Source organism: Lathamus discolor, chromosome 4 (assembly GCF_037157495.1).
Source record: "Lathamus discolor isolate bLatDis1 chromosome 4, bLatDis1.hap1, whole genome shotgun sequence".
Taxonomy (NCBI): Eukaryota; Metazoa; Chordata; class Aves; order Psittaciformes; family Psittacidae; genus Lathamus; species Lathamus discolor.
In genome coordinates this window covers 114,548,164-114,571,023 of record NC_088887.1, presented here as the reverse complement: position 1 = coordinate 114,571,023, position 22,860 = coordinate 114,548,164, and the positions used below count along the sequence as shown (strand labels likewise).

Genomic DNA, 22,860 nt, shown 5'->3' with positions numbered 1-22,860 from the left:
ATAAGTCTTAGCATATTCCAATGCATATAAGAATTGCACCATTATAAATGTTTGAAAATCTGAAGAAAATCCAAGTAATTTTATGCTTTGCCAAGGGACATGGCCAAACATAATCTTGTTTCTAATTAGGTCAACAATATTTAAATAAAATTACTCTGTTTAGGGTGATAATATAAAATATGCATATGAAGTGGATGGCATTCTGCTTACTACAGTGGTTTTACTATAGCAATAACTCATATCCATTTTCTTCATGAGTTAGATGCTTGTACATCTATTATAGAGGAACAAGAGAAAACAAGGGGAAATGAGAGAGCCTACAGCCATTCATGGAGAAATAAAGGTTTCAACTATTTACAAATACATGTCCTGATTCTTTGTAATCTGCATTAAAGGATACTGAAATCCCATACCCAAGCTAATGTTTAATGAAGAGATTGCTCAGATCAGAACACTAGGAGGGGCCACAGGCTAAAGGAGTCAGTGCAGCTTCTCCCAATTTGCATCTTTAAAGTTGGGTTTTTTTTCCACTATGCACACAAAACAATTTCAAGTGGAAAATTTCTAACCACTTCAGTAAGTTACACTTTTACCCATTTACTAGGTGTTAAAGTTTGGAAAGCTTTTAACTAACCCCAGTGCTTCCCTGATTGCTGTATTTTTTTAAGTCCTATAACAATTTACTTTAGTCTGAAAGATAACGTAAAAATAAATAAATAGATAGATAACTGAGAAAAATAAATGTGTATATTGCCTCTTCAAACTACTGACTACTAATTCTTCCTCCCCACCAAAAATGGCCACACAATTGACTTATGGGGTTTGTTTTTTTTAATTTATAATTGGTATTTAAAGAGCTCCAGGTGTAAGCTGTCTGGTATTCATTTTTATTAAGATCCAGACACTGTGTAACTGCCTCTGCTCCAAGACTTCAGTAAAATCCTGAAGGTTGCGTAGCAATTGTAACATTTCCTGCCATAACTGCTCAGCTCCTTCAGCATCGAGACACCAGGGTCCACTGCAGCAGTTTTAAACCATTTGTAGCCACAGCATCAAAATATTTATTTGTGAGAATCCGCTATGCAGCAGACTGAAAATTAGAGTTTCCCCTTCTCATTATCTCTGTCTTGATGGAAGTCTTTGTTCACTGATTTTACATGTGATAGGGAGAACAAATGCAAATCCTTGCCTTGGTGGGTCAAGGTAAAATTGTCCCTGGTGATAAGGAGAGGTGAGAGTTTCCACCATCTAAACCAGTGTGTCCTCTGCTGTCTGTAAATAATATCTGAGACCTATGGTCGGTGGGACCAGAAATTTACAAATTAATAGTTTGTCTATAAGACAGTAGAGCAGTGCAAGTATCTGGACTACTAATATTTTTCATTTATCTTCAAGAATTAATAAAAGGGAAAATAATCACAATAATATGGCAGGCAGAATAAACCTCCCTTTTTTATATCAAAACAATGGTGACAGTATATCCTACTTCTTTATCCTTCCACTCAAAATAAAGCTGAAGATAGTGGTCACTCACAAGTTTTCTGTGCATAAAAGAGCAGGAAGAAAAAAACTCGCTTCTTTTGAGCCAAAATACTGTAAAATAAAGGATACTTCTTTAAAATCCTTCCAAAATCCCCATATGAGCAGCTCCTAAACATCCTATTCTACTCAGTCTTCTCTGAATCACATACAGTCCAAAAGAACCTGAATTTTGTCATTCTCATTTGCAGGGAGCTTCCATCCTGATTCAGTTTAATGTTCATCATCATCAGTACTTTTTCTTACCTTTCGGCCAACACTGGTTAAGAGAAGGCATTTCTGACTTCCAAACTCCATCAAAGCACTTGGTCTCAGAGAGCACCTTTCTGTTCACATCACCATCCCATATTCAAACAGTACAAACTTAAATCCTTTCAGATAAAACAGCACATTCTTTGTCAGGGAACTACTCTCCCTGGTATGTAATTCAATGGTAAAAGAAGAACAAAATTGATGATATGACTGATCTTTGTGAGCTAAAGCATTTTTATTTAAGCAAATGTGTTAAGAATGTTTCCAATTTTAAGTGTTACTGCTGAACTATAGCTTTGAGTAGATTGCAAATATTTTTATAGTAAAAGTAAATACTTGGAAATATCACGTGAAAACAATAATTATTGAGTATTTCGCAGCCTTCCAATGTCATTCTAAATCCAATCCTCAAGCCTTAAAGAAGAAAATTTACACTCTTATTCATGCTTCTATGGTTTTGTAAAAATTCTCAACCTAGTTTACCGTGTTATGCTGTTATTAACAAAAAGAGAATTATAGAAATACCAGTAATAAGAATTTCCAAAATACAGTACACACAGACATCTGATACACTTTCAAATTTGAATTCATTTTCAATGTAGCTTTTTTCATTATTAATCTGTTGGGGGTTTTAACAATAGTTTCCTGTGCATAAAGTACTCAGTGAAGCTTATGGTTAATTGAATTCTGAGAGGTTTTCAAAGACCAGCAACACACTTGATGCTCACCACCACTATTGCTGGCAGACTTTGTATCCCATAATTCTTTAGACTGCCTCTAACACTGCATTATGGGCTTGAGTCAGCTACCCACACAAACTCCTCTGCCCTTTGAGAGTCCTACAGTGGCATCTTTGCTCACATCTAGGCTTCAGAGAGTCACGCTTAACACCTGCTGCAAACATCTGTGTCTCAGCTGCAAGTGGTTAGGTCCTCTCACAGGTCTTGTGTCACATTTGTCAGCCCAGTGCAGCTGTCTTGGATACCTTACAGCTATTTCTATATGAGCAGGTAGTATGGGTTGATAGGAGAAGCAAAAAGTTGACACTGTCCACTTTGTCTAATTCTGAATTTCTCTTTGGAATAGTTCTAGTCCCATTCAACAGACTGGATGCATATTTGTAGCTGAAAACCAATGCTTTCCTAAAGGGTCCCTCACAATTTAGTATCAGCTAAAGTTCATGCGCTCAGACTGCTTCATTTTACAAACCAAAGCCACAAGTGGGGACAATAGGGAACTTAATTTCCAAGTCACACTCTTCGTGTGAAAAACAGCTGGGATTTTGTCCCTCCATCATGTCAGGTCATAACAGGCACTTACATCTAAGTCAAGATTTCAGGTGAGATTTAGTTTCAGGTTGAAATATCTGAATGTAGTGGGAATCAGACAGTGGGAATCAGACATTTAAACTTTTTTACTGTAGATAAAGGTTCCACTGATTACTGAAAAGATCCATGAATTAATATGTAAAGTAGAAACTCATCTCACTTGCAGACACCTTGGCTTTCATTTTACAAAGAGCCTCTAGAACCAAAGATTTTCTTTCCTTCTTGGTCATCCTGATGATTCTCCTGAGTGCCAGCTCAACTGGGATGAGTACTGAATACTCTTAATCAAAATTGTCTTATATCCCATATTATGTTTCCTCAGCACCTTATGAATTAATTCCTTCATAATAAGATTGCTGCAGGTTGTTATCTGATATATCTGATATTTGCCTTTGCTGCATGGTACTGTTAGTACAGAGCCACAATCAGCACCTCTCTATAGTCTGGTGTTCAGTGTCATCAAAGCCCTCCTGTTTGATATGCTGATCTTGCTATGTCAATGAACTGATTATTTCATCAAATTTCTTTTGGCATTCTGGTCATTAAGAAAAAAAAAATAATAGCACAAAGAAAAATTTCTCTTCCAAAAAATATTTTTTCTCTTCTATTCAACCTCTTTCTTAACCATCTTAAATTTCTGTGTGAAACCTGTTTAACCAAGCATGTGAATTTCAAAATGAAAACCATGCTCGAAACCCATGGAAGATCAAATCTGAATTCATTTCCTCTAGAAAATGTTTCTTCTTATTAATTGTTATAACAGTTTAATCTTGTTCCATGTACTTTAGTTATGTTGAATTTTATCCCATGTCAATTTGCTGTCATAACTCAATTGTTCTTTCCTAATAATTCCTGCTGAAATCTTTTTGCTAGTGATCTTAAGCCAACATGTTTATTGACTCCAAGACATTAGCACTCATCTCTTTTTCTCCATGCTACTAGAGACACTTTTCTGCAGAGACATTAAGGTCATGTGCCTATTTTCTCAGAGTCCCTGGATGGACAACATCTACCTCTATATGGGATTATAATGAGTTTTTCTTAAATACAGTAATCATCTCCAAACTGTCACCTTGGTTATTCTCTCCATCCTTTCTCTATCCATTCATCTATCATCATCTTTCCCTCAGTTTCTAATTAATCAAAAATGTATGATTTTTTCTTCAATTATCCCTAATTCTATCCCAACCCCTTTTCTTGTCTCTTTGCTTACCTTTTGTTTATGAAGCTAAAAACCCTTTTGCTATGATATTTTCTTATTAAAATATGCAGGCATACGATGCAGGTGGTCTCTCTGTGACTGAGAGATATTGGCAGGAAGGAGGAGAAGTCTATGTTCCCGCTGTGTGCAGCAAGTGTTATGTGAATAAAGTATTTCAGTTTCCATCATAACCAGCCTCTGGCTTTTTTCCCAAACACACACAAAAATAAAAAAGGAGAACAGATGAATGTGAGGCGTTTTAAGTAAAGTATTAATTTCTGAGCTAAATAATTCACCAGCAAATGTGTTTGCAAATCCTTTGATTGAGAGATTACTCTTTTTCTCATGGATAGCAAGAGCTTTTAGCGAAATAGAAATGTAGCTGATAATATGTATAAGATTCATTAGATAATCTTCCATATGCATCTTTCTTTTCCTCCGAGCTCAGAATGAAAAACAGTTTTATATCAGGACTTATGCTGCGTATAAGCTTTTATAATTTGTAAGCACTGTAGGAATGTCCTTTCGTTTGTCTGATGCTGACAGTATATTGATGAAAACTATTACTGTTCTGCAAAGGGTATTGTCATACTAATGATACAGTGTCCTCAGAGCATTGATCGAAGAGCATATTGATAGGAAAACAAAACTTGCACCAAAAGGAAAGAAAGGACTTACATTCCTGTCAGTTCCTAAAGCAGATTGTTTGTTGGAAGGTGTGACATATTATGACAAAATTTCAACCTTTCTTGTTTATTGGAAAAAAAATTCCAATACTTCAGAACTCTGATACAAAGGCATTTTCTTAATGCAACTATGTTTTCTATGAAATTATTTTTAGAAAAATAATATGACTGAAGTACTGATATGTATTTGCTTAGGGCAAGATGGGAGATACATCATCAGATTGCACTGGGGAATTTGAGAGCTGACATGTCCTTCCTCTGCCCCATTCACTTTTGAAGCTATTATTTTTTTCTGTCTCTCTGCTGAAAGCAGTGAGTGGTTTCACATCTGAAGTGAATAGAAGTACATTTTTCACTGGAATGAAATTCTGTTATCTTCACCACAATGTTTATAAACCTCACATAATAAACCACCATTTTTTCACAGAGTTAGAGAATGGGGGTACTTTTCTTTTTCCAGGGGAAAAAAAAAATGCGGTCTCATATTAGTGATTTAGTTTGAGCACATTACTTAATCTTTAGCCTCTGGGAAATCACTCCTGGTTTAAATCAAAGGTAGCATCTTTGCATTTTAACATGTCTAGCCTAGAAAGGAAATTCCTTTCTTTGGCTGCTGAAATGCCCAACCCAGACCTGTTAATCAGGATGATCAAAGCACCTTATTCCTGGTTAAATACTTCTCAAAAGTAAACAACAGCATTGTACCCTCCATGATTTCTGATCATAGACTCAATAGGGGACTCCCAGCAGAAGGAGTGCTAGCAGTTACTACATTAACATATAGAAAGCCCTCTCTGGAGAGGTATGTCTTAAAAATCTATCCATCACTGGGAAAGAGCCACTCATCTACTTAGTTAAGACTCTTTCTCTAACACAGAGAGAGGTCTTTCAGTGTCCATGCCTGCCAAAGAGCTTCCAACCTACATCTCCCAAGTACTTTGAGAGAGCCAGAACCCAGCCTGAGAAAGGATGTATAACATTTGCACGCAGGGCTTGGCTTAAATTCACTGTAAGAGTTGCCATGTTCCTTTTAGGATTGTAGTTCTCTGTCAGAAAGCAGCAATGATTGTTTAACTGTCTTCCAGGGCTGCAGGTTTAACATATAATAAGTTCAGGGGTTTCTCATTTTAGAACAGAAAAAAATGTGCTAATTTTCACTTCTATGTAGCTTCATGATCTTCAGGATTAATACTGTGTAAACCAAAATCTGAAACTCCTAAAGTAAATGATTGAAGAACATTTCTCACAAGTGTGCTTCAGTGAGGTTACTTACCTAGAGATGTAGTGGAGCTGCAATCATACAAGACTCACGGAAAAAATAAAAGCTGAGCTACAATAAAGCAGAGCTATTTAAGTCCCTATGCTACACTGTATAGTGATACCATAAATCATATTTAGACAAGATACAATTAATTTTATGGATTTTTTTTACCTTGTCCTCTTTTACATTTTGCTTCCCATTCTTCTCAGATTTAATTTTTAAGGTCATCTTTTTCTAAATTAAGTAGCCTGTGCTTGATACTGAAATGTGATTTGACACTAATATAGCAGTGAAACTTTAAAGACAAATTATGAAGAATCACCTTTTTTACTTTTTACAAAAAGATTCATTAAAATTCACCACTGATAAGTGTCAAAGGATACTAATCCACTGTTGCTTCCCCGAAACATTTTGAATTAAGGAAAGAGAAGGAGTAAAATAGGTTTATTAGAACCTTTTTGAAACAGAATAGAATCCAATTATCATTTTGATCATCCATTGCTACAGAGGCAGCAGTCCTTAATCCTATTTATTAGCTCTAAAAGATATTATCATGGAATTTGGCTGCTAGTATGGGAGATATTTATATCTCCCATAAGAGATATGGGAGATGAGTGAGCTGGGTGCAGGGTGGTGAGGCACTGGAATGGGTTGCCCAGGGCAGCTGTAAATGCTCCATCCCTGGCGGTGTTCAAGGCCAGGCTGGACAGAGCCTTGGGTGAGCTGGTTTAGTGTGAGGTGTCCCTGCCCATGGCAGGGGGGTTGGAACTAGATGATCTTAAGGTCCTTTCCAACCGTAACTATTCCATGATTCTATGATTCTATATATTTATGTATTTATGTATTTATCCTTTTCAGAATAACTATACTTCCACATGGGAGCCTGCGAATCCTTAACGCTTCCAAGTCTGATGAAGGTCGGTACTCATGCCAAGGTGTTAATGTATTTGGATCTGCAGAAATCATTGCATCAGTATCTGTTAAAGGTATGAAAAAATAATGGTAATGATGATTTCTCTTTACCAACATTTCATTATTGCTTAAAATCCCCTGCCAACCATACAGAAGCACTGTACAGGCAGAATAAAGTATTTTTAACAAGCTGGGGGCACTAACCTCCATCTGATTAAACATCCTGTTCCTGCATCAGAAAGTAAACCCTACCTGCTGTCTCACAGCTATATGTCAGAAGTATAAGTATATATGGTAAATCACTAAGGTTATAAATAATTCTATATGCAAAAGTATCAATATCCCTTTTAGCATATTTTAGCTTTGGGAACTCACTTATCCCTACCTCTTCCTGCATGGGAGCAAAGATTAGGATTGAAGCAATAATTGTATCAATATAAATCTAAGGAAAAGTAGTTATTTAGGACAGTGATAAAAATCAAAACAGTGAGTCGTAGTACATCTCTAAACCACATTTTTAACACTTTTCAGATGAATTCTTATGTGATCAGAGGTTTTGTTTTAGGTGTTCAAGTCTTCTGACTTTATTTTTCAAGCTTCTTATATTTAGTGTGCCTGGAAGCACCTTTTTCTATTTTAAGTAACAAAACTGAGATCTTCATGCAATCACAAAATTCCAGGTGCTTTTTCTGACTTTTTCTGAGTCTCATAAAATCAATTAATTAATGCATCTCAGAAGTCCTATAGATTGTGTTTAGGATCCTGCCTTACTGCTTCCATGAAACTGGCTGTACCTTCCGTTCACCACTGCCATGTGTGCATTCTGAATACGTTTCAGTATTTGAGACTATGTATTTGAAACAAACAGTAAGCTCTTAGTAGACTAAACAGAACTCAATCATATTATTTTTGCCTTGCACTATAACTAGACTTCCATCTAAATGTTCCTAATCCATCTATACTTTAAGAACCTACAACAATAGAGCTTCATATTATTTTTGCCTTGCACTATAACTAGACTTCCATCTAAATGTTCCTAATCCATCTATATTTTAAGAACCTACAAGAATAGAGCTGACTCCCAAGAAGATAGAGTTAACGGTTGGAGAAAGCATTGTCCTCAGTTGCAAAGCCCTTCACGACAGCACACTAGATGTCACCTTCTATTGGACACTCAATGGGCAGCCGATTGACTTTGAAAAAGAAGGTGGACACTTTGAAAGCATCAAGGCAGTAAGTGATCATGCGTTCGGCATCTGTATGCAGTGAACTGATAGAAAGTTGCATGCTTTTACATGTCTCCCATTTACCAAATTCTGACCAAATTGAAATATAACTGGTTTCATTAATGGTTGGAAAGAAATACTAGCTGGAGGAGGTGCAAACTGCAGGTCACTAGAATTACTGCAAGTAGTTCTAATCAAGAAGATATTGAATGTAAAGTTATCCATCCTATTATTAGTGAGGCATCTGATGATCTTTGTGAGGGAACAGAAAGCAGTTTGAATGCAATTCTCCTTACTTACAATCTTCCGCTGATTTTGATACAGAAAGGATGCTGCTATAAGCATTGATGTCTTTCTGACAGATAAAATGGCTGCTGGAATACCTTCAGCTCCCAATGCTTTTTTCTGCCTAGTATATATTTTAATGTCTGAATAGCAAAGAGTGTACTTAATTTTCCAACTGCCCTGCATGAGGTAAGTTCTAGCTGTGTAGTCATTATTTAAGTCAACAAGAATCATATGGAAAAAATACGCATACCAAATTCAAATATTACCCCTTGATTCAAAAACAATTTAATATGACCAATTCCGCTTTGGCTGTTGAATGCAAAATGGTTTGAACTTTTCTTAGTAGAAAGAAATCTCATGGTGTGAACAGGTTTGGAGATAGAATCTACAGTCATTTAACTCACTCTTCCCACTAATGAAATGTAAATCAAATGTTCATGCTGTGTTAACAGAAAAAAAAACGAAGCTTACAAAGGTCAGGAAATTTTAAAAGTTAATGTATCTAATATTAGTACAATTTACTGAAGGTAACTTAGCATTAAAAACCTTGTCAGCTGCAGTCAATTTATTCTCCTGCTTACCTCTACGGAAGTTATACCATTGGGGTTTTTTTAGTTTTACTTCAACAAGTTTTCAGTTGAAAAACATTAGTAAAGTGTATCTTAGTTTCAAGGTTCTTGGTGTACTTAACTTCATCTGAGGAAGTGCGATACTCAAAATCCATCACTAAATATATAGGAAGGAAACCTATATGAAGTTTGTTACATGGTTCCTTCAGTGCATTTCAGCATCTTCTGAGCTGAAGAGAATTTTTAATCAGTGGTAAAATTCATTGGGCTAGGAAATTTCCAAAGTAATTAATTAGAGCTAATTTAATGTAATTTTATTCATTTCATGAAAACAGGACTTTGTAGATTTTTCATTCATTAATTTCATTTCTATAAGAGAAAGCCCTCAAACTGATAGAAGACTCAAAGTGAGAACCTGGTAGACGACATACTAGGACTATTCTCAGACAAGTATTAATGCAAAACTCACTGAAATTACCAATTCATTTATTGTCCTGATATGTCATTGTCATTGTTACAACTAAAATTTTGCCAAAACCTAGTAGGTTTTACCAGCTATTTTAGCATGAGTTTAGGACTTCCTTCTCCCTTTGTTGCTAAAGAGTCACCGCTACTTTACTAGGTGAAACTGGTATTAACCACTCATGACAGTCAATGCTCAATGTCTAAATGACTAAGTGGATTAAAAAAAAAAAAAAAAGTTTAGTAAATGTATGGCATCCTTCTTTTTAGAGGCATACAAGAAATTTTTCTTTTATCCTAAAAAAAAAGTTTTTTCCAAATAGCAAACTTTGAAATAAAAAACAAAGTCAGGCTGAAGAGACGGCATTGCATATTTTGCAAAATATTACAAAATTAGATCGTATGTCATCACTGTTAAACCAGTGCTGAAATAGTGAAATACTGTGCAACTCTAAAGAAATACCAAAATGAAGCATAAGACCCTGATATTTTTAGGCTGGGCTATCTTTATTTGCCTTTATAAGATTGCTCATACAAGAGATGGTCAGGCCATGCTAAATATACTTGCATTCCTAACTCATTTAAGTGTCAAGACATTCCTTTTCTGTTACGGGGGGGTGAGGAAACCACTCTTTTTCAGAACAGAGCTAACAAAACATGACCTGCTTTTATGAATGCTGTTGGGAACATAATGTGACACATCCTTCTCCCTCTTTGAAAAGTAGCAGTGAAAATATATGTAGATTTCCATTCACCAAAAGGCATATCTTGATTTTTACATTGTCCCAAAATAAAGATGAATCAGTTGAGAGACACAAAACTCAAAAGTAGCAATTGTGGTATTACAGGATTTTTTTTTTTTTTTTTCGTACACAAAAGCTCTATAATTCCCATAACTACTCATCTGTGGAATGTTGTCAATTGTATCTCATTATCATTTCCGTTAACCATGTAAGTATGTGAAATTAATCACAAGGACGAAAATGTATTTCTTTACTTCATTAAAACCTAACGCATGACCAAGTACTAAGGGAAAGCAAGGTAAAATGAAACTCTTCTATTCTTCCAATCATGTACCTAGTTTCAAAGGAGTGATACACAATGTGATAAAGACACGGGTTTAAGAATGCAGAAAAAAGGAACTAGAAGAAAATTCTAAATCTGATAGAATTCCATCTATATTCTTTATTTTGCATTTCTGGATTAAATATTTTTTAATTGCACGACCTAATCCTGAACAAAATGTTTTTTTATGCAGTACACTTAAGAAAAATAATATCCCTTCTGTGCATGAAGATATGCATCTGTTTTGTTCTGCACGCACTGACACTTCATCAGATAAAAAAATGTTCAGGTTTCTTTGGGTTTTGCTCATTTTTTTGAAAGCCTAACAAATTGAACATTTGTTGAATGTGTTTTGTTAATAACAAAACTGTTGTCAACCTTTCACCATGGGTTGCTTTGCTCGTACTCGCACTGTGGGACACGCAGGTGTTAAGTATGATGAACATTTTGATGCTTAATGCAGTGTTATAAAAGCTATCATTAAAATAACATTTATTTGGGCTGTAGATAAATTTCCACTTGCTAAAATTGCACACTCCCCAGAAATTGCAATTAAAAGGAAAAGCTCCTCCTAATAATGCATATTGCTTTGCTTGTTTATAAACTACATCTGTAGACTTTTTGCAAAAAATAAAAAAATGTTATCATTTTTCATATGGAGAACTGATTTTTATACAAATTGAAGGCATTTTTGCTGTTATTTACTGAGCTATCAAGGATTTAGTACCTGTGGCAATTTAGGTACTTCAGGGACTTGCCTGACAAAAGGATAAGTGTGGAAAGGATGTCAAGTAGAACAAAACTGTGCATGAGAGGAATATTAAGGAAAAGAGACCAAACTCCATTGCAGTGATAGCTGCAGACTGCACTCTGTGAAAGGAGAGCATCCCAAAGGTTGTGTATGCTTAACTGCACAATACACTTACTTTGTAGCAGAACAGTAATGCAAAGGGTTGCAAATGCCCAGAGTCTTTTGGCACTCAGAAAGTCTTGTTTTGTCTGCCAAAAGGCTTGATAACATTTTAGGTTCTGTGAGGGCAATTTTGCATGGAAGCCTGAATTGCAAAGATTTTGTTTCAGCAACAGTGAGTACTTAAGCACAGAAAATATAGACCTGCTTGCTTTTATTAGGTTAACTTTGATTTTCTGTCCATTGTGCCAAATCCAGAAGTCCTGGAGAATTTTCTTATTCTAAGATCTCCCCTAACTTAATTTTGTCCTATGGGTATCCATTTTCTAGCTTAAGACATCTGATTTTGTAAGGAGGTTTTCATTCAGCTATCATCATTCCAACTCTCTGTTTGAAAGCCAATACTGTTTTTATGGCAGCCAAGAAAAATGATTTATTGTGGTTATCCACAGATTGGTAAGCAGCAGCATTGCTCTTAGTGTCTCTCACCTTCACCCACATGAGTACCTTTCAGACTAAGAAAAGTGATTTAGTCTCAATATCTTCTTGGTCTTTGATCTTAACTGAAACTGCCACCATGGGAAGCAATAAGCACAACTTGTCATGTTATATTTTACAGTGGTCATTTTTTCACATGGAATTGAATAGAAATCTACTGTTTCACTTAGAAAAGGCCAGTAGATATAGACCAGTGAGTACTTTAACTACTCTCAAGCACTGGAGACTTCATCTGATACCATAGAACCTGTGAAAGAGCAGAACTTTTCACCTTTTCTTACATTTTCAAGTATCTCCTTAGCTTGTTGAAGTACTTTGATCATGTTTTAGAAGTTACAATTAAAATTTCCTAAGCAATTTCTAAGTAGGCTGCACTAAGTTCTACACTACATGGAATTAATTAAAACAGCAGGCTGTTAATATTGTCTCTCCTTTTTATTTGACAAAAACTAAATAAGGCTAATAAAATAGGTGTTTTATTTAACACCCTTCTTCCTCCCCACCTGAGGAAAACAGCGATAGTCACAAGTCTTGTAGAAGATATGTGTTTTTCTATTCAGGGTAAGACTGCTCTATCAACCTCATCACTATCAATTTGCTTCATTGTTTGTCACAATACTTCCCTGCTGATGGTAGAGGCTGAACACAGCCATCACTGGTATCTCCAGGTATTTCAGCCTTATGCTCATTACCAGGTTTTGCCCATTTGCACGCTATAGCAGTTAAATATTCGAGTAATCAGAAGCAGTTTCAAAATAATAATAAAAAAAAAATCTTCTCTTTTGGTAACACAGATTTGTCTTAAACTAGGGAAGGTACAAAATGGTATAAAGATTTCTGGTCAAAGAACTTTGAAATGTGTGTTTTTTAACTAGTAACTACAAACCAAAACCTGAACACAACGAAGGCCACAGTCTAATAATGCACTTTACCATAGGTTGCTTCCGGGATATAAACAGTACCAGAGAACTGATTGAGTTTATAGACCTACCTGCATGCTGTGTTAGAATGGGACATGCTGGATATTTCCCAGAATCAAAATTGTACATAAAATTGGTGTACTCAAGTGCTCGTGGCTTTGGCTATGAATAGAGAGCAAGGGAGAGAGATGATAAGTAATACCTCCTCTACTTAATTTTACTTTGGAGAAGGGAGACAGATGAGCATTTTTGAAAATCTCAACATTCCTGAATACCGATTATTATAAAAAAATATTTCTTTTTATACCAGTTTATTCTATTAAGCTATTTTGTATCTTTCAGTGTTTACAAGAAGAATTCTAAATAAAAAAAAAAATCTTGGGATAAATAGAAGCCTTTTCATGACAATCCATTATTTCCTGTTTGCTTGCAGCTGATGGATCATTTAACTGCTTGGCACAGTGTTAACCTGGGTAATAACAGCACAGCCAATTGTTCGAATGCCTGATCAATACCTGCCTTCCTAATACTAAGCCCTTCTGTTTACAGCCCTGCTGTCCATTTTTCACTTGCAGCATTGCAACCTTTCTCCTGTGCTGTTGTAGCAGTATTTCTCTCTTGCAGTTCTTATACTGCTGATCTCATTTTGTTCTTGTGGTCTTGCAGCTGCAAACCCCAATCATATTGCTATGGTGGGGTCACATGGGACAAAGCTCCCACTGGCTCAAAACTAATGAAATTTAGGATTTCACTAATGAAATCCTAATCATGTGTCTGCTTTTCATTCTTCCTGTTTTAATGTCTTCTCAAAATGGCACGTGTCCCATATGCGTTTTGCTCTCATTTCTGCTGTTTTCACTCATCCCTGTCACCACCTTTCCACTCAAATCATATGTGTAGCTTGATGCTCTCTTTTTCCCTCTTGCTGCATCTTTGAACAGGGCACAGGTACCACATATTGTTCAGTCTTTTCTTCCTTTTTTTCTTATGGTAAAAACAATTCAGATACAGAACATTAATTCAGTAACATGGGTATAGTGGTCCTCTCTGTCCTAAAGCTTGCCATTTTGTATCCCCTCTTTTTCCCCATTCCTTCCCACTTTCAGTAATTTTTCTATGCTTTCTTTAATCCATAGACTTCACAAAACTACCCCAGTACGTGACATACTACCTGACATCTGATACTCATTTAATTTCATCTCTTCCTCTGCCTTCTCTCAATAAAATGAATCAGTCATTTGCAGCAATTCAAGTCACACTTTAGAGTCTTCCCTATCCACTCCTAACACCCGAGACTCCCTGGCATCTGTTGCCAACAACCAGTGCTCACCCAAACCAAATGTTTTCATTATTCTAGCATTCTCTATGCAAAATGCTCAAACATGCTGCCACTGGAAAGGGCCCACGCATCTCCTGGAAAATTCTGATGGATCCACAAACCTGAAAACTTTGAAAATCATCTTACTTCTTACAGATGGGGAAAATGCAACTGGTGTATTATCAGGTATCCCTCAGTGAACCTGTGTCAGCCTGGACACTACCATTATAATAGTACCACATACCATTAATCACAATAAAAATGATAATAAAGATTTCAGCTTCTTTTTTCCAACTGTACTTATATGATTAAAAGACAGAAATCAGAATATGATTTTCCATTATCACTGTATCAACAGAGAGATCTGTTACTTTTTAACAGATTAAATATTTGCAATTTGTAAACATCATAAAGAATAAACAGGCAAGTGGCTGATGTGTTCAAACCTGAGAATTTGCATAAAATGTCACTTAAATTTTCCTGAATATATTATGAACAGAAGTTGGCTTGAAGCCAACAATCCATCATAATGCACATACAAATTGTCAGCATAATTTAAAAGAACTTTATTGCATTGCTGGTTTTCATTTGCTGTTAATGGTACAAAGATAACATTCCTATGAGGTTATTCTGTAATATCATTACTTTGCTTCAGATAAATTCACCAAAAATCAACTCCATTGATAATCAAATATGTCAAACAATCAAGATGCTAAGTGTGAAATCTTTTTTTTTTTTTTCAATTTAATTTGACTGAATTTCATTACTAAAGGCTATTTTGCTAAATAACATTATGTGTGAGTCAGGAGTTAACCTATGTGTTATCTGTAAAAACACTCATGTGTTTTAAATAATCATTTAAGATGAATAAGATAGCATCAACAATCCAGGTCATTCATGTTTAGAATCAGATCTCAGTCACATTTAATTAGTGACCATTGTATTACTGTTATCAGTTTATACAGAATATGACCTTACAAAATGTTTAGGTACTTTTCAAGCTTTCAACCTCCCAAGCATTCTCTTCTGTATGGAAACCACTGTATAGAAACCACTTTGCAGGAAAGCATCTTCACCTCTCATTATCAAGAGATTTAAATGACAGCCAGCAAGCCTCGGTAAACCTCTGTGGTCCATAGTAAAGGCTTTCATCATAAAAGTCTTTGTGCCGTGGCAGTCAGTTTTTGCCCAGTTTTTTTTTTTTTTTTTTTGCATTGATTTAAGCTCATTTATAATAGTCTCAGTCTTTTTTAGACATATTCTTCCCAAGCAGAAAGATAGTTTCCACTGCATGTTGTCCAGGTTGAGTTCAAATCTGAGTCCCTGGTACAATAGTAGGCAGCCTTTCTAGACCCCAGGCCTTTGCAGTGCGGAAGCTGGGAGCTGCAAACCACCACATTATCTCTATTGACTACTCAGTATTTTGAACTTCCTTGCCTTTTTGTCTCTCTTTTCAAGATAAATCAGAGCTACATTCACAGAACTGCAGTTGGTGTGTGGAAGGGAAATATGATGTTCAATGTGTGAAATGAGCAGAATTACATTAATGAAAGATAGGATTGATATAATGGCAACAGAATGATTTAAGGCTCCTTGGTTTCATATATATTTTCCACACGAGATCCTGTAGTTTGAACGTATGTGGTGAACTGTGTAATAATCAAACCAATGTTTAATTCTTCCATGGAAGAAGTAGGGGGAGTAAACAAGAGACTTACTAGATAAAAAAATGTGCTATGATATAACTGTGAGCTCCAGTTCAAATGCTGGCAGATTATAGATTTTTCTTGTGTAAAGACTTCAAAAAAAATGGCTGGATACTGAATGAACCACTTTGGTTTAGAGATAAAAACTAAGTAAATGAATGGACAGATTAACAGGGAGGTTGCCTAGCAACTGGCTCAAGATAACGAACTGACTCTCATGGGAAGAATAAGTGTAATTCTCTTCACTTGAGGAACCATATGTAAAAGTTACTCTTCTCCGAAGCAACTCACAACCTCTTAGGATTTATGAAATGGAAAGGAAAAAATCCACATACAACTTCTCTGTAGGGATGTGGGATGGCTGAAGACATTAACTCACTAATAGTAACCCCTGCAAGTTAGCTTTTTTTTCCCCCTTCTGCAAATGCCCACCACTATGGCAGTGGGTGCAAAAGACAAATGCCACAAGGTGATTCTCATTGAGCAAAGTATGCATATCATGTGCCTCTTGGAATCTTTTTAAATTTGGGGAAGTATCTCCACATCAAAAGCAAATGCTATGTGTAGGTGGCACCAATTCTTGTTTTAAATTGCTTCAAGCAAAACACCCTACAAGTAAGGCTAATTAGATACACTGCAGACACTACTATGACCTCAATAACTTCCCATGCTGGAGGAGAGACAACAATAGATTGACACAGCACTCAGCACCGAAGCTACCAAGAAGCTGACGAATGGGATACATGGTAGCATAATATGGACTAGACAATAATTTGTGGTCCTAGAGAAAACCATTAGTCATGACAGATAGTATTGATAGCTGTATTATTATTTATTCACTGCTTAATGAAGACCAGAAATGTGTTCATTGCTACACTAAGTCCATAGCTGATGCTGGCCTTGAAGGTTACATTTAGCTTTCCTTAAAATCATTAGAAGTTGGTTGTTAAACCTGTTTTGTGTTCTTTTGTATTGTTTTGTTTTAGGACTTAGCTTCAGTAAATTACAAAATATATTCCACACAGAAGAAGTTTATACTGAACAAATATAAATACTTTTGATATTTTGCTGAATGGGTAATACATGATATTCAGAGACCAAGGAACATAGATTTTTTTAATAAAATGCTGCTTGGCACTAGTGTGATTATTGCAAAATGCAGCCTGTCAGACAAGAGCATAAAATTAGTGGACTAAAAAGCAGCTTTTAAAAACATACACTTAACAAAGTTGAAATTTGTATATAAACACCTCTTATTTCAGCTTTGAATGTCATTGAGACCGCATAGTTGCTGATACACCAGTCTTTTAGTCTAGATGAGAGATCTTTCTATACTGATTGCACCCGTGTCACCCAGTTTTTGACTTCCCCAAAGGGGAGGGTATGTCTCTGCTTCTACTGAAGCATTATGTCTTTTTCCACTGAGAGAAGACTAAAAGCAAAAGACAAAGTTTCTGATCTTAGATACTTTTCTTCATGGAGTGTCTGCTGCATTCCTGCTTAGCAGTTGGGGTTTCTTTAAAACTGACAATTGCTCAAGTTTAAGCAGCAGCTGCAATGACATGATGTGGAGGTTTTCTTAAGACCTGGAAGACCAGCACACCAGTTTAACACCCCAGGCCGTCTTGTGGCCTTGAACCTCCTATTGCAGTATAAAGTGATGAACAAAATTATCTGTCTTCTGAGACTCGGAAAAGCCTGTAAAATTGATGAAGACCACTTCATAAGTACCACTAAACAGCAAATAATATGGTAATTTTTAGAGGTCCAGGTCAAACGTAGCTCCTACTTATATAAATGGAAGCTAAAATGTCTTGTTTCCCAGGATCAGAAATCTTATGTGTGAGCATATATCCATTTGTATTAAACACAGTGAGATTAATTTATTTCCACTCACACATACTAAGCAATGCTGGCTGCACATCCTGTTATGCTGTAATAAATGTGTTTCATGGGGCTCTATTGTACTGCACTGCTCTCCACTTACAGCAATGATTCTTTCAATTGCTGCTTGTCTGACCAGTTACAAAGGTGTAGAGATGAAATGAATACATATTTTCCTGATAAGAAAATTAGGATTCATACAGTCATGAACCCTTTTGAAGACAGTGACAGCCAAGATTTTTAACAGCTCCTGAGCAATGAAACCAGACAGTTGCTATCCATTATGCTTTTCTTCCCATTTAACAACAAAATACACATTAAATGAAATTACCCTTGAGAGGGGACAAATGTGGACTGATTCTGGTCTTATCCTTGTAATAGCTGAGGCTTTGTACCAGAATTACTTATCATCTTGAGCAACCCATGTTTCAATGGCTAATAAATGCTGCAATGCTGGACAACTACAAAAGAACTTCTACCCTGAAGCTGACTCCTGATAAGAGTTTGTGCTCTTCTTTTGCATTTAGAAATGTAAAGTACTCATATATTGTTTTCCACTGCTGTGATTTCTGATACGCCAGAGCAAGAATATTGGAATTTCAATATACCCTGACTGGTCTGAGTATCTTCCCTCCAGCAAAATCATTGACAAGGCCACTTCAGGAGGCAAAATACTACCTCTGGATTCACACTTTTAGATCCAAAGGTGCAATGGATCAAGTCATTTAGATCTTGACACATTCCCTATGGTCTCAATGGCCCACTTGATGTCCCACCTGTCTTTCCCTTCTTTGCATGTGAATATGCTTCAGCAAAGATTTTGCCTTAGTGCTGCATTGAATATTATGATAAATTCAGTTCCAAAGATGCAAATGAAGAGAGCATTGGCTGAAGAAGGTATGTGAAAGATGTGATGAAAAGGAATTCTTCTGCCTAGAAAAAAAAAAAAAAATATATATATATATAAGATTGGATCTTGGAACCAATCCTAATTCATCTTGTCTTTGATGACCTTGGCATAAGAGATAGAAGTATGCAAATGACAATTGTATGGTACAAAAAATTGGACATGTTACCAATAGAGCAGATGATGAAAATAACACATGGGGACAGACAAGAAATGTAATACTTTAAAGAACAAGGTCATGTACATATGGACAACTGGTTATAAAATGGGAGCTCATAACTTTCAAATGATTAAGAAGGATAAAGATCTGATTTTATCTACCTGAGCGCAGAATAAGTATGTGCCAAAAAGAGGCAAATATGAATCTGGATGAAGTCAATGACATATTTGCAGCACTGCTTGAGAAGTATCAACTTGTACAGCATTTAAAGAATTTCTTTTGAATGCAGGGAACAGTTTGACTAATTCAGGATTGAAATGACTCAAATTAGAACTACTGCACAGGAATATTATTACACAGGGAAAGACTGCCAGTCTTTGCTTGGTTAGCAAAATAAATAAAAATAGATAGATAGATGATAGATAGATAGATAGATAGATAGATAGATAGATAGATAGATAGATAGATAGATAAATAGATAGATAGATAGGTAGATAGATAGATAGATAGACCTGAGAAGGGAAATGCCAATACTCATTAAATGTTTCTTAAAGTAAAACACAAACGAGATGCATATAACCACTTGTATATAATACGTATCATACAGTAGTTTGTATTATACTATAATAGCTGTGTAGTAATCAAGTATTAATATGTAATGTATAAAATGCAATATAGGGTATACTGTAAATATAATTAACTTTAAAAATATATAATGTCATATGTAGTATTCTACTATATTTATTACATGATACCAGATTATATTATACTATATACTACACATTATATCTTTTATATATATATTATATATGCATAGTATTATATAAGCTCTAGATAATAGTGGAATAATAGAATAGTGGTTTATGTAATACAATGCTATTTATAATATACTGTTATACATTATAAGCTATATTGGTTTTTTAATTATTAAAAATATGTATTATATATCATAGGTTGTGTATTATATATTCCATAATTATATTATAAAAAATATTATGTGGAAGCTTAATGAATGTCTTTGTACTAGTTTGGGATAATTGTCTTTGAGCATTCAAATATGTACAGTGTGTTTTAAGCAAAGTCAAAGTTATTAAAAACCTGAAATCCTCTTCTTTAATCCCTATTAATAATTGTATAAATGCAGTGTTCTGATAATCCTCAAAAGAGAGTATTAGGGCACATATATTTTTAAGATGAAAGCTGCAATGATGAGTTCCTCACACTGTACGAAACACCCTCACTACCATATTTACTGAATTTTAAACTGGCACTTCATCCCTGTTTCAGCAAGCATCCTCTGCAGATTTAATGATCAGAAACATCCTCCTGATGCATGCTGGGAGATACGGCTGCAGGGTTCAGACGACAGCAGACACCGTGTCAGATGAGACAGAGCTACTTGTTAGGGGTGAGTATGCTTGTAGTGCCACCTGAAAACGCAATCACCAGAAACTATTGCACTAGGAAATTTAAATATGAGGGTTTCAGGGACACCTGTGCTACGCATTAATCTTCAGGTTTTATATTATTAAAAACAGTTGTGATTATCTTCCTGTCCTTGAAATTAGTTTCACCATACACTGACCTGCAGACCTGGCAGTGAGAAAAAAAGGACAGTTCATTAGTGGACATACAGTAGAATCGTAGAATCATAGAATAGTTAGGGTTGGAAAGGACCTCAAGATCATCTAATTCCAAACTCCCCGCCATGGGCAGGGACACCTCACACTAAACTATACCACCCAAGGCTCTGTCCAGCCTGGCCTTGAACACTGCCAGGGTTGGAGCATTCACAGCTTCCCTGGGAAACCCATTCCAGTGCCTCACCACCCTTACAGTAAAGAATTTCCTCCTTATATCCAATCTAAACTTCCCCTGTTTAAGTTTGAACCCATTATCCCTTGTCCTATCACTACAGTCTCTGACGAAGAGTTCCTCCCCAGCATCCGTATGGACCCCCTTCAGGTACTGGAAGGCTGCTATGAGGTCTCCACGCAGCCTTCTCTTCACCAAGCTGAAAAGCCCCAACTTTCTCAGCCTGTCTTCATACGGGAGGTGCTCCAGTCCCCTCATCATCCTCGTGTCCCTCCTCTGCACTTGTTCCAACAGTTCCATGTCCTTTTTATGTTGAGGACACCAGAACTGCGCACAATGCTCCAGGTGAGGTCTCACAAGAGCAGAGTAGAGGGGCATGATCACCTCCTTCGACCTGCTGGTCACGCTCCTTTTGATGCAGCCCAGGATACGGTTGGCTTTCTGGGCTGTGAGCACACACTGAAGCCGGCTCATGTTCATTTTTCATCGACCAACACCCCCAAGTCCTTCTCTGCAGGGCCGCTCTGAATCTCTTCTTTGCCCAATCTGTAGCTGTGCCTGGGATCGCTCTGACCCAGGTGTAGGACCTTGCACTTGGCATGGTTAAACTTCACGAGGCTGGCATCAGCCCACCTCACAAGCATGTCAAGGTCCCTCTGGATGGCATCCCTTCCCTCCAGGATATCAACTGAACCATACAGCTTGGTGTCATCGGCAAACTTGCTGAGGGCACACTCAATCCCACTGTCAATGTCACCAGCAAAGATGTTGAACAAGACCGGTCCCAACACCAACTCCTGAGGGACTCCACTCGCTACTGGTCTCCAGCCGGACATTGAGCCATTGACCACAACTCTTTGCATGTGGCCATCCATCCAGTTGTTTATCCATCAAATGGTCCATCCATCAAATTGATGTCTCTCCAGTTTAGAGAGAAGGATGTCGTGTAGGACAGTGTCGAACGCTCTGCACAAGTCCAGGTAGATGACATCAACTGCTTTACCCTTGTCCATCAGTTCTGTAGCCCCATCATAGAAGGCCACCAAATTGGTCAGGCAGGATTTCCCCTTAGTGAAGCCATGCTGGCTGTCACCAAGCACCTTGTTGTTTTTCATGTGCCTTAGCATGCTGTCCAGGAGAATGTGCTCCAAGATTTTACCAGGCACAGAGGTGAGACTGACTGGTCTGTAATTCCCCGGGTCTTCCATTTTCCCCTTCTTGAAAATGGGGGTTATATTTCCCTTTTTCCAGTCGTCGGGAACTTCACCTGACTGCCATGATTTTTCAAATACGATGGCCAGTGGCTTAGCAACTTCATTCGCCAGCTCCTTCAGGACCCGCGGATGGATTTCATCAGGTCCCATGGACTTGTGCACATTCAGGTCCTTAAGATGGTCTCGAACCAGATCCTCTCCTACAGTGGGCCCAAGGTCTTCATTCTCACAGTCCCTGTGTCTGCCTTCCAAGACTTGGGTGGTGCGGTCAGAGCCTTTGCCAGTGAAGACTGAGGCAAAAAAGTCATTCAGAACCTCAGCCTTCTCCAAATCCTGTGTAGCCAGTTCTCCTGAGAGCTTCTGGAGAGGGCTCACGTTGTCCCTAGTCTGTCTTTTATTTGCTACATAGTAGAATCCCTTCCTATTATCCTTAACATCCCTAGCCAAGTTTAATTCTAACTGGGCCTTAGCTTTCGTCACCTGGTCCCTAGCTTCCGGGCAACATCCCTGTATTCTTTCCAGGCCACCTGTCCTTGCTTCCACCTTTTATAAGCCTCTTTTTTCCTTTGAATTTTCCTCAGCAGCTCCTTATCCATCCAAGGAGGTCTCCTGGCCCTCCTGCTGCACTTCCTTCTAGTTTGGATGCAGCACTCCTGAGCTTGTAGCAGGTGATCCTTGAATATCAACCAAGAGTCTTGGGCCCCCCTGTCCTCTAGGGCTATATCCCACGGAACCTTAC

At 37.0% G+C, this 22,860-nt stretch overlaps 1 protein-coding gene across 1 annotated transcript in view; it reads left to right on the top strand.

The window, feature by feature from the left end:
• The window catches only part of CNTN5 (contactin 5), a 234,548-nt gene that overhangs the window by 163,954 nt on the left and 47,734 nt on the right, over positions 1-22,860 (top strand). Inside the window, exons 11-13 of the mRNA XM_065678713.1 lie at positions 7,126-7,253; positions 8,237-8,412; positions 20,380-20,500. Coding sequence (XP_065534785.1) covers positions 7,126-7,253; positions 8,237-8,412; positions 20,380-20,500 — 425 coding nt within the window. The remainder of the gene's footprint in view (positions 1-7,125; positions 7,254-8,236; positions 8,413-20,379; positions 20,501-22,860) is intronic.